This window comes from Budorcas taxicolor, chromosome 21, assembly GCF_023091745.1.
Source record: "Budorcas taxicolor isolate Tak-1 chromosome 21, Takin1.1, whole genome shotgun sequence".
NCBI lineage: Eukaryota > Metazoa > Chordata > Mammalia > Artiodactyla > Bovidae > Budorcas > Budorcas taxicolor.
Window position 1 is genome coordinate 30,962,689 of NC_068930.1, and position 13,302 is coordinate 30,975,990.

The 13,302-nt window shown below is 45.4% G+C and overlaps 1 protein-coding gene across 1 annotated transcript in view; it reads left to right on the forward strand.

The window, feature by feature from the left end:
* Positions 1-7,080: 7,080 nt before the first annotated feature.
* IL16 (interleukin 16) overlaps positions 7,081-13,302 on the forward strand; it is a 126,793-nt gene continuing 120,571 nt past the window's right edge. The window contains exon 1 of the mRNA XM_052659447.1: positions 7,081-7,108. Within this exon, the coding sequence (XP_052515407.1) occupies positions 7,096-7,108 (13 nt within the window). The 5' untranslated portion in view covers positions 7,081-7,095. The remainder of the gene's footprint in view (positions 7,109-13,302) is intronic.

Genomic DNA, 13,302 nt, shown 5'->3' on the forward strand with positions numbered 1-13,302 from the left:
ACAGGTGGTGATCATTACATAATGCCTGCAAATGTTAAATTGTGATATAGTACACCTGAAACTAACATAATATTATGCATCAACTATATTTCAATTAAAAGGAAGGAAGAGAAAGAAAGGAAGGAAGGAAGAGAAAGAAAGGAAGGAAGGAAGAAAAGAAAGAGAGACAGAGAGAAAGGGACCAGTTTCTCCCCTGCATATTTAGTCTTGCAGTTTTCCAAGGCGGCCACAAGATGTCAGTGTTAAAAACGCTAACAAGTCGGCTGCCCGGGCTCAGCTGCTGCTTCTGCTGCTAAGTCGTTTCAGTCGTGTCCGACTCTGTGCGACCCCATAGACGGCAGCCCACCAGGCTCTACCATCCCTGGGATTCTCCAGGCAAGAATACTGGAGTGGGTTACCATTTCCTTCTCCAATGCATGAAAGTGAAAAGTGAAAGTGAAGTCGCTCAATCAGTTGAGCTTAATTTCAAAATATGAAGGAGTTTCCAGTTTTCAAAAATGTAGATTTAAAGAAGGGAAAAACCATAAAAGCACTGCAGTTAGGGTATCAGTTCATTTTTTTCCCTTGTAAAAGAAACAGTATACTAGGTGAATGTAAAGGCTTCTTTTAAAAAACAGCATTCCAAGGGGTTGTGCCAGGGGACGTTCAGGTTTGAATATGGCCCCTCTGGGACTCTATATAGACATTCCGTCTGAAATCTGGTCTTCTCCCCAGGAAACTGTGCTAAGTGCACAGGCCTGGGACCCTGGGTCTGAAGCTTCCCTGAGTGACAGCAGTGTAATGTCCGGTTATTCAAAGCCCTTTCTGCTTCTCTCTGGTCCTCCTCCTTGCCAAGCCTCAGTGTTCTCTGCTGGACTACTGACTTCCTCTCAGACTTGTTTATAAGATTAAATGAATTGACATAATGTATGCTTATGAATGGCAGGAGGATAATAAGTTATAAGACTCGCTCTGGGGTCAGACAACTCAGGGAGGAGATCGGTTACTTCAGGCTTCCCAGGTGGCTCAGGGATGAAGGATCTGCCTGCCGGTGCAGGAGACGCAGGGTCAACACCTGGGCAAGAAAGATCCTCTGGAAAAGGAAATGGCAATCCACTCCAGCGTTCTTGCCTGGGGAATCCCATGGACAGAGGAGCTTGGCGGGCTACGGTCCAGGGGGTCACAAAGAGTCAGACACAACTGAGCACGCATGCATGCATTGGTCACTTCCTAGGTGTGTGACCTTGGAGGTCTCAGTACTTCTTTGAGGCTCCATTCACTCATAGGTGAAAGAATGACTAAAATGTCCCCCATCTCATAGGCTTGCTGTGTGGTTGCACATCCTGAGCGTCCAGTGTCCCATCCAGTACCATATCAGTCATTGTATCAGTTACCATGGAGGCCTGTGCCTCTCCTGCATCTCTGTGCTCTTTGTGTGCTGCCTGTCATTGCTGCATCCTCATTTTTAAATCTCTCTCCTCCACGTGACTGTGAACTCTTCAAATACAGAAACTGCACATATGCATACGTAATTTTCATCTCTGTATCCTCAGTGTTCATGCTAAGATCTTCCCCCCTCTCTTCTCCCCAGTTCACAGGTGAAAACTTGGAGAGGTAAACTGAGTTGCCCGGTGTGCGTGCTCAGTCATCAGTCACTAGGTTATGTCTGACTGTGACCCCATGGACTGTAGCCCATCAGGCTCCTCTGCCCAAGGTATTTCCCAGGCAAGAATACTGGAGTGGGTTGCCATTTCCTTCTCTAGAGCTGCCCAGTATTGCACACAAATTGGCATTCCCTCTGCCTTCGAGTTTGCATTCTGAGTTGCTTTAAAGGTGTCCTCTGAAGGGGGCCAGGAGGACCAAGGTTGCAGGGCACAACTGAATGAATTAGAGGGTGAGTGTAAGTCAGAGCTCATTGCTCCAGAGTTGTTCAGTCCTGGCAGCAGGAGGCAGTGGCGGGGTGTGGAAAAGACTGGGAGCTGCCATGAGCCGTGGTGGGACTACACGGGGACTTTTCTCAGCAGAGGGCAGTGCTCAGTTTCCTGGGCACCCCTGTCTGCCTTGGCATACCTGGGGGTTCAGCCCCCAGCGGCATTTCACAAGCCTGGAGGGGTGATATGTGGGCTTCATCTTGGGTACCAGCTCTGGGGATGCATCAAGTCTCTCTGGAGCCCTGTGCTGAGCAGGATGGGGGATGTGTCCAGTCTCAGTGGAGAGAGCCCTACAGATGTCCCAGTCTGTATAGGAGGGGACCGTGGGCCATGCTGGGAAACCTGCCATCTGATAGACCAGAATTCCTGCGTCTTCTCCAGGTCTCCCAGGGCAGCCAGGCTGCCTGTCATTGGTTTGGGGGTTCTGTTGGGGGCACTGAGTGCAATAGGCTGATCCACCCAGGATTCTGCCCCGAGCACAGACACCAAGGGCTCCAAACTCTTAATTCACTGCAGCCAGGTCATAAACAGACCCCCACCCCCCACCCCAACTCCTCCCCCAGAGGGAGGGGAGACAGTGTCTCCATGGCCGTATCCCCAGCTGTGGGGCCCCAGAGCCACCTCCCTTCCTCCCCCTGCAGCGTCGTCTCTCAGCTCTGTTATTGTTGGCTGGTGTGAACAAGGCTGAACATCTGCCAGACATCTGCTCACGTCTCCTGTGAGTGCTCCCAACAGACGGGCAGGAAGCGGTGCTGCCCTAGACCAAGGTGCCAGGGGCGATGTGTGAGCCGCTCTGGGACGCTGCCTGGCCTGCCTGGGGCTGGTGGGACCCCTGGGGTCTCTGGGGGCTGGCCAGATGATGGGAGAACTCGGGGATCTGCGTTCTTCCTCTTTTCCCCAGAAGGGACGGTACTCTGGTCAGTCAATAGAAGAGAGGTGAGGAGAGGGCAGATATGTTAGAAACTGTCTCTGCCATCCTGGGGAGGCAAAGACAAGAGGAACAGGTTTCTACTCCTGGGATGAGTGTGGGAAGGAGAATGGCTTTCTCAGTGCCCCAGGAAATAGACCTTGAGAGAAAGATGTGAGTGCAGGTAGTTTATTTGATGGGAATCTGTTTGAGATGATGGGAAACAAGGAAGTCAATAGAAAGTGCTTTATTAAGCAAGTGTCCTTGGGGCACCTAAAACACCATCCACGGAGGAGCCAGAAAGGCAGCCTCATCTCCTTTGTGGGAGGCGAGCACAGGGGGAGATTTCTTCTTCACCTTCCCTCGGCCATTGTTGAGGGCTGCCCCAAGGCCATCAGCTTCCTGACTTTTCTGCCTGCAGCAGGGAGTGGGCTGGGAGCAAGCCTGCAGGTGCAGGGGCTTCAGTGCTGGCAGTGGGAAGCCACCAAGGGGGTGGGCAGGACGCAGATGGTCCCTGCCACTAGGGCAGAATGAAGGTCAAGGATGAGGCTAGCTGGGCATTGACGTAGCAGTGGTTCCTCTTCCCTCTCCTCTCTTTTTCTAAGTTTTTTTTATTTTTATTTTTTTTAATGTGGACCATTTTAAAAGCCTTTATAGAATTTGTTACAGTATTGCTTCTGTTTTATGTTTCGGTTTCTTTGGTCGTGAGGCATGTGGGATCTCAGCTCCCTGACCAGGGTTCGAACCCACATTGCCTGCATTGAAAGGACAAGTCTTAACCACTGGACCACCAAGGAAAAGCCCCCCACCTCTTTTTCTCTCTCATTCTCTCTGCCGCTGTCGCTGTGAGCTGCCCATCTCCTCCCTCCCTGCTTCTCCGCTCTCTCTCTTGTCATCCCCTCCCCTCTCCCTCTCTCTGTCATCTCTCTGACTCTCACTGGTCCGTTTGTATCCACCTATCCTCTGTTTTACTTGTTGTTTATTGTTCAGTCGCTAAGTCACGTCTGCTTCTTTGCGACCCCATGGACTGTGGCACAGCAGGCCTCCCTTGTCCCTCACTATCTCCCAAAGTCACCCCAAGTTCATATCCATTGACTTGGTGATGCTATCTAACCATGTTACCCTCTGCCGCCCTCTTCTTCTGCCTTCAATCTTTCCCAGCATCAGGGTCTTTGCCAGTGAGTAGATTGTACGCAGGTCAGGAAGCAACAGTTAGAACTGGACATGGAACAACAGACTGGTTCCAAATAGGAAAAGGAGTACGTCAAGGCTGTATATTGTCACCCTGCTTATTTAACTTATGTGCAGAGTACACCATGAGAAACGCTGGGCTGGAAGAAGCACAAGATGGAATCAAGATTGCCGGGAGAAATATCAATAACCTCAGATATGCAGATGACACCACCCTTATGGCAGAAAGTGAAGAGGAACTAAAAAGCCTCTTGATGAAAGTGAAAGAGGAAAGTGAAAAAGTTGGCTTGAGGCTCAACATTCAAAAAATGAAGATCATAGCATCTGGTCTCATCACTTCATGGGAAATAGATGGGGCAACAGTGGAAACAGTGTCAGACTTTTTTTTTTTGGGCTCCAAAATCACTGCAGATGGTGACTGCAGCCATGAAATTAAAAGACGATTACTCCTTGGAAGGAAAGTTATGACCAACCTAGACAGCATATTCAAAAGCAGAGACAGTACTTTGCCAATAAAGGCCCATCTAGTCAAGGCTATGGTTTTTCCAGTAGTCATGTATGGATATGAGAGTTGGACTGTGAAGAAAGCTGAGCACTGAAGAATTGATGCTTTTGAACTGTGGTGTTGGAGAAGACTCTTGAGAGTCCCTTGGACTACAAGGAGATCCAACCAGTCCATTCTAAAGGAGATCAGCCCTGGGATTTCTTTGGAAGGAATGATTCTAAAGCTGAAACTCCAGTACTTTGGCCACCTCATGCAAAGGGTTGACTCACTGAAAAAGACTCTGATGCTGGGAGGGATTGGGGGCAGGAGGAGAAGGGGACGACAGAGGATGAGATGGCTGGATGGCATCACCTACTCTACGGATGTCAGTTTGAGTGAACTCCTGGAGTTGGTGATGGACAGGGAGGCCTGTGCTGCGATTCACAGGGTCACAAAGAGTCGGACATGACAAAGCGACTGAACTGAACTGAATCCTGAACAGAGAAGGGATGGGATCATAAAGGGACTTCATCCTGTCTCTCAAGGACTGGCCCTTCTTCCTGTTCTAGGGGACTAAGTATTTCCTCCCTGTCCCCTGGATGAATACTCAATGAGTCTCTTCAGTTCTAAAGTGTCCTTTAGCTACTTTGTGTTGCTGAACACTTAAACATGGACTCCAGTTAGCAATTAAAAAGTCATTTTTCCCAGGTAATAATCAAATTCTGGACTTGATGGAAAATTGAGCCCGCCTTCCTCTCCCAGCTTGGCTCCTTGCTGGCAGGAGGTCCCTTGCTAGGTCTTCTCTCCCATCTTACCCACTGCACTTTCTGACCCTTTTGGGGTTAGAGCTTGGGAGGAGAAAAAGAGATCAGGACGTGAGAAAACTTCTTTCCTGATAGTACGTGCTAAGAGACCCAGCTTCTTTGTTCTCCCATCTTGGCCAACGGCCATGATGAGTGTTTTTCTTTTCTTTCTTTCTTCTTTTCTTTTTTTCTGACCACACCAAGAAGCACCTGGAATCTTATTTCCAGGGATGGAACCCATGCCCCCTGCGGTGAAAGGGTGGAGTTTTAACCCTGGACTGCTAGGGAAGTCCCAGTGAGCATCTATCTTGAGGGTGTTATCTCCGGGCATATCTCCCACTCCTTGGATCTTTTCTAGAGTTTTCTGTGGAAGACAAATGCTCTCAGTCCCTGAGAATCCCCCATGTTTCTGAGTCTATCCTGCTGAGGTCTGTTTGCTCTTCCAAGACACCTTCTGGACAGGACTAAGATACCCACATTCTTTCTCTGATGTGATTGGCTTCTAGTTCATAGGATCAGTCATGGATTCTTCGAGTCCCAGCAAATTCTAGGCACACAGACCTGTCCCAGTGCAGCCACCTATGTTTAGTGGTCATGACAGCTTCCCTTGGCCTTCTAGGCAGAGGTAGTCCTTTGCTCTCCCCTTAGCACAGCAGATGGTCTTCCCCGGGGGTGCTCATGGTAAAGAACCTGCCTGCCAATGCAGGTAGATGTAAGAGTTGTGGGTTTGATCCCAGGGTTAGGAAGAGCCCCTGAAGGAGGGCCCAAAAACCCACTCCAGTATCCTTGCCTGGAGAATCCCATCAACAGAGGAGCCTGGTGGACTACAGTCCATGGGGTTGTAAAGAGTTGGACATGACTGAAGTGACTTAGCATGCAGGCAAATTTAAAGTATTACTACCATATCCCAATGTGACCATTAAATACATAGCACTATTGGGAGAACAGACTCCAGGATGCTTTGGAGATTAGAAACACTTTTCATAAAGCAAGTATTATATATTAACCCATATATATGGAATCTAGAAAAGTAGGTACAGATGAACCAGGGAAAGGGGAGGGTGGGACGAACTGGGAGAGCAGCACTGCCGTATATGCGGGGCCACGTGTAAAATAGCTAGCTAGTATAATGTAATACAGGGACGCTGCTGTGTAACACAGGGAGCTCAGCTCAGTGCGCTGTGATGACCTAGAGGGGTGGGATGGGGGTGGGAGGGAGGCTTAGGAAGGAGGGGATATACGTATCCATATAGCTGATTCACTGTTGTACAGCAGGAGCTAACACAACATTGTAAAGCAATTATCTCCAATAAAAAGAATAATAATAAAATAAAAACAGAAAGACTTCTCATAGGAAAGGCCATCCCAGGAGAAGGAAGGGCCAATACACCAGAGCATCATTTTTTTTTTTTCCTTTTATTTGAGTCACTTTATTTTTACCTGGTTACCTGGATGTGGTTTTCAAAACCAAATAAGACATATTTGTATGATTAACAAAATTATAATGCTCATTAATTTATGGGATATATTCAGAATATATAGGATAAGGCTAGCAAAAGTAGATAACTAAAGAATTCATCTATACAACATTAGAAAAATAAAACAGGTCAATGACGAAGCTGTATGAAATTATTCTTTCCTGTTTTTCAGAATCCATCTGAGAACATGCTGCCACAAATAGCCCTTTTGCTGCTAGTGTCCTTGAACTTGGTTCATGGAGTGTTTTACACTGAACAAACATATACAGGCATAAAAGGCTCGCCATCCAACACCAAGACACAGTTCTTCATCCCTTGTGCCATGAAGAGTAAAGGTAAACTTAAGTATATATTTTGCTCTTTTAACTGGTGGGTTGTTTCTTTTTATAATCTTTTTTTTAAAACTTTTTATTTTGTTTTGGAATATAGCCGATTAACAATGTTGTGATAATTTCAGGGGTAAGAGATTCTTCAAAGGCCCATATAGAGAACGCAGTTTTCAAAGGATCAAGTCAGCTGAACTGTTAAGAAGTGTATCTCCCAAGTAGCTGAATAACCTGATGATTTAAGTATTTGTAATCTTCTTCTGATTGTTGTTGTTTAGTTTCTCAGTTATGTCTGACTATCTATGACCCCATGGACTGGAGCCCGCCAGGCTCCTCTATCCATGGGATTTGCCAGGCAAGGATACTGGAATAGGTTGCCATTTCCATCTCCGAGGGTCTCCCCCACCCAGGGATCAAAGCTGTGTCTCCTGCATTGGCAGGCAGATTCTCAGATTCCACTGAGTCACGTGGAAAGTCCATATTCTGATTACAAAGTAATAAATACTCAGTGTGGATGACTGAGGAAAAAAAAATGTTACCCTAATTTTTGGTGTGTTTCCTTAATATATATCTTATTTTTATATTTTTTTCCTGCTCGATTCTTTTTTTTATTATTTAAAAAGTGGAAAACCCAAGGTGTAATTTTCATTCAGTACTTGTCATCTGATCCTTAGGCTGTTTTATTGCAGAAAGTGAAGTCCATTTTTTTTTTTTAATTAGTGGTAGTTTTTTTTAATTTTAATTTTTTTTTGAATGTGGACCATTTTTAAAGTCTTTATTGATTTTGTTACAATATTGCTTCTGTTTTATGCTTTGTTTCTTTTTTGGCTACGAGGCATATGGGATCCTAGCTCCCTGACCAGGGATCAAACCCGCACCCCCTGCATTGAAAGGAGAAGTCCTAACTGGACTGCCAGGGAAGCCCCATGTAGTCCATGATTTTAGAACGATGGTAGCAATTCACCAACCAAGTAATCAGTTTTCACATAGTTTCAATAATTACTGCAACTTCCTTGAACAGTCTGTAGAAATTCAGAAAAGGTGGAATTGTCATTTCAGAAAAACTTGTTCTTTACTTGACCTCAATGATCTGCCACTTTGAAACATAAGGACACTTAAGTGATCTGCAACTGTCTGAGCTCACAGCCATCCCCAGCTTCCGCTGAAAATCTCTGAGCTGGCTGGTGACTGTGGCCTTAGCATCTACCTGTGGCTCGCTGGACCCCTCCATGGCAGGGTCCAGTGGCTTCCATCACCCACTTGGGTGGAATCCTTAATGTATATTGTATATGCCACAGAATGCAGCTAGATTTATCTGTGACTTTATATGAGCAAGCAAGTGTTAAACCACTGAATTAGAGGGTGCCCATAGTACACCCTACCTTATGCGGACTAATTTAGAAGTTGATAGTAAAAGTAAGAAGCTGCTGTAACAAAAACCTGCAGAGCGTATCGATATATCGGTTAGGTAAATGGCAGTAAGGAAATGGGACTGGGGGAACACTCAGCCCCTCTTATCCAGTGGTGAAATATTTATGATTAGTCTCCTGTGATCACCTGGAAGGCACATTTGGTTCTTAATGAACTTGTAACTCTGGGGAAAGTGGTTGGAAAATCGGAATTGTGGTAATCGCATTCGTTGTTGCTGGCTATGTTTAACAAGGTGTTACAAGGAAAAGATGCACACAGCAAAGAATCGACTCATTTCCAAGAGTAATAACAGGGAATGGAGAAAGGCCAGAAATGAAGGTTGGAAAAATGAACCTCCTTGAGATGATAGCGTCAGAAATGGGATTGAGAAAGACTTCAGAGTGGCCAAAGGCAAATTCAGATTCAGGGTGTGGTACCCAGTGCTGTGTCCAGTTGGAAGCAGGGCAAAATCAAATGAAAGGTGGGGTCTGACACCTATAATTAAAATTTCCCTCTGATTTTTATGTCTCAGAGCAAACAGAGGAAGGGTAGGAATTTCATGCTTGTGGCTGTAGGTGGCTTGGAGGCAGCCACTGTTGTATTGAGTGAAAGAGGATTGGGGACATGAAATAAACAAATACAGCAGCTCTAGGAACCAAGTCTTGAAAGAACAGTGGGTGTGGTTCCTGGAAGATGGAACTGGAAAATGACTACTGAGTTGTCTGAGAGTCAGACTGCCAAAAAAAAAAACAACCCTGGCCTTAGAAAGCCTATGATTATTTGAGACTTTTAACCTTTTAAGCACCCTGAAACTCCAACCATGCACAGGCATCAAAAAGGCTGAGGAAAGCAGCCCCCAAGGGACATAGGCTTTCCAACATCTACTGCACAGGTGGCCAAGGAGACAATGGAAAATGGAGAACTTTCCAAAAGGTGTCCTTGAAGAGTAGTAGATAATTGCAGTGCCCTCTGAGAGCAGTTGTTGTTGTTCAGTCACTCAGTCGTGTCTAACTCTTCATGACCCCATGGACCGCAGCACACCAGCCTTTTCTGTCCTTCACTGTCTCCTGAAGTTTCTCAAACTCATGTCTATTGAGTCGGTGATGCCATTCCAACCATCTCCTTCTCTGCCATGCCTGTTCATTTACAGAGTGTCAGTGACTGTTTTTGCATTACAATGGCAGGGTTGAATAGCTGTAGCAGAGACCTCATGGCCCCCAAGCCTAACATATTTACTTTCTGGCCCTGAAGAAGTTTGCTGATGCCTGCTCTAGAAAGATGCTTCTCAGAACCGAGAGCAGCCACTTCTGGCTTGATTCAAGGACCCGTGTGTCTGCTGGAGATTCTGACCTTTTGAGCCGGGAGCTATAAATTGATGGGGCGATGGGTCATCGCTCATGGGCTGGAAGTGTTTTTTTGTGTGTGTGTGGGAAAAGGGAGAAAAGGAATATTTGGTGACCAGACTGTAGCTGAGACATTGAGTGCTCACTGAACATCCTTGTGGTCTTTCTAGCTGCCCGCCGGTTGGGCATGGTCAGAGGGTAAGTTCTAGACAGCTGATCATGAATGAAAATGACATGTGGCAGATCTGGCCTGAGGCCTGGAAACGCCCATGTATAAGTCTCTATATTCTCTTGTCCTCTGTTCTGGAACTCTGAATTCAGCTAGTGTTGAGATGGTGGAGACACAGGAAGGAGACAGCCTGGGTCCCTGAGTCACCACCTGGAAAGGGCTGCCTTGGAGAGTGGCCTGAGTTGCATCAAATTTTGTGCTGATGAGAAATAAACTTCTGTTGGGATTAAAATGCTGAGAGTTGAGAATTGATTTTGTTATTGCAGCTGAAGCTGATATTCTTTAAGAAAAAAATTTTTTATTGAATTACAGTTGACATACAGCATTAACTTCAGGTGTACAACACAGTGATTCAATATTTGGTATATTGTGACATGAGCACCACATTAGGTCTAGTTGACATTCATCATCAGGCATGTTACAGAATTGTTTTTCTTGTGTTGAGGACTTTTAAAATCTATTCTTAGTAACTTTCAAATATGCAAGGTAGTATTATTAACCTTGGGCTTCCCCGGTGGCTCAGAGGTAAAGAATCTGCCTGCCAATGCAGAAGATATGAGTTTGATCCCTCGGTTGGGAAAATCCCCTGGAGAAGGAAATGGCAGCCCACTCCGGTATGTTTGCCTGGGAAATTCCATGGACAGAGGAACCTGGCAGGCTACCATCTGTGAAGTCATAAGGAGTCGGACACGACTAAGCACACTCACACACATGACTTATTTATAACTGGAAGTTTATATCTCTTAACTCCCTTCACTCATTTTGCCCACACCCCTTCCACCAGCCCACCCTGGCTGCCCACCTCTAGCAACCACTAATCTGTTGTCTGTATCTATGAGCTTAGGGGTTTTCTTCTGCGTTGTTTTTTCAGGTTCCACACATAAGAGAAATCATACTCTATTTTTCTCTGACTTCTTTCACTAAGCATCCTGCTCTCAAGGACCATCCATGTTGTCACAAGTAGCCAGATTTCATTCTTTTTATGGGTAAATAATATTCCACTGTGTGTGTGTACATAGCAACAAGTGAGTGGGTGAAAGTTGCTCATTCGAGTCCAACTCTTTGCGACACCATGGATTGTAGCCCACCAGACTCCTCTATCCATGGAATTTTCCAGGCAAGAATACTGGAGCGGGTAGCAGTTCCCTTCGCCAGGGGATCTTTCCAACCCAGGGATGGAACCAAGGTCTCCTGAACTGCAGGCAGATTCTTTACCATCTGAGCCACCAGGGAAGCCCCTAAATAAATGAAATATATATGTGTTATATATGTATGCATGTGTATATATATAAACAAAGTTTTTTGTCTTTATCCGTTCATCCGTTGATGGACACCTAACGGGTTGCCATGTCTTGACTATTGTGAAAAATGCTGCAGTGAACATAGGGGTGTATAATCTTTTCAAACTAGTGTTTCTGTTTCCTTTGGGTAAATCTCAGAAGTGGAATTGTTGGATCATGTGGTAGTTCTAGTTTTGATTTCTTGAGGAACCTCCGTACTGTTTTCCATGCTGGCTGCACCAACTTACATTCCCACACGTAGTGCACAAGGGTTCCCTTCTCTCCACATCCTCACCAACACCTGCTGCTTATCTTTTTGGTACCAGCCATTCTCACAGGTATGAGGTGACATACTATTGTGGTTTTGACTTGCATTTGACTCATGGTTAGTGGTGCTGAGCCCCTGTTCATGTACTGAAACCGCTGTTCTGTGTGATAGAATATACATCACACTGTGGGATAATTTAAATAAAATTGAGTTTGTACTTGTATATAGTTATTATTCAGTTATGCAGTTTTGTATTTACATAATTAGTAGCTTTGCATGCTATGCAAAATAGTCTTTGAAACACAACTTTTTAATAACTTTCTAATACATCACTGATTATTTCTTTGATAATGCACAGAGCTTAAAAAAGCATGGTGAGAAAGACAAGTTCATCCATTGTGTGTAAAAGGGTGCATACATGTGTGCTAAGTTGCTTCAGTGGTGTCCAACTCTTTATGACCCTATGGACCACAGCCTTCCAGGCTTCCCTGTCCCTGGGATTCTCCAGGTTAAGAACACTGGAATGTGTTGCCATGCCCTCCTCCAGTGGATCTTCCCGACCCAGGGATCAAACCTGCGTCTCTTATGTCTCCTGCATTGGCAGGTGGGTTCTTTACCACTAGCGCCACCTGGGAAGCCCAGTATGAAAGGGTAACTTTGCAATTTTCCTGAAATACAGTTTAACACTTTGTGTCTTTCCTGTGATCCAGTAATTCTATTATCTGGAAACTTATCATCAGGCAATAATAAGAGATGTGGACAAAAATGGATACACAAAAGATTTTTGTTTTAGCTTTATAATATCAGAGTTGGAAATCATCTAAAATGTTCAACAGGAACCAAACAGTTACATCACCGACAGCATCTCTGCAGGCGCTGCTTGTTTGTTGGTGTGGCTTGTTTAGCATCAGATGCTTGCAGCTTGAAGCACGGAACATATATCTGATCTATAAGTACATATCGGATGCTCCCCCCTTCACACTGCGCCTCTTCATTCCCTGCTGACTGCTTTACGATTAGGAATGTGGCTGGCCAAGGCTTGTCTCCTTTTCAATTCTCTGGCAACTTATGACTTCTGGCTGCAAAGATTCTTCAGATGGTGTCTTGGACATCAAACAGCGACAGCCCAACATTTGGTTACATAAAGTGCAAATGAATCATGAACACGTGGATTATATTTCCGTTCAAATACACAGGGATTTCAATTTATGGGAAATGGACTGTGGGCTGCACGAATTAGCACTAGGTTTGGGAAATTGGTTGAAACCCTGACCAGATCCTCAGTTTAGTTATATCCATCTGCTCTCCCCACCCCTCCTCCCGTCCCAATCCCCCTCCTTAGCACCCTAGAAATGACAGCTGTTTCGTTCCAGGGGATGCTAAAAGCTAGTCTCTTCTCCAAGAAAGATGGGAGGCCAACTTGATTTGCCAGAGGTTCCTGAAGTTTATTTCTTTTGTCCCAAAGCCAACAACGACTAAACAAAATACAAAACGGACCCTCCCTTCCCCTTGGCTTCTGTGTTGGAACTTTCTTAATTTTTATTTCTTTCTTTAGTTTCTTCTCTGCCTTGATGTTGCATGTCTCTTCCACTGCTGATCCCTTAAATGTTGGAATTTCCTGAGGCTCCCTCCTGAGCCCATTGTCCTTATTGTATTTTGTGCGTGCTCAGATG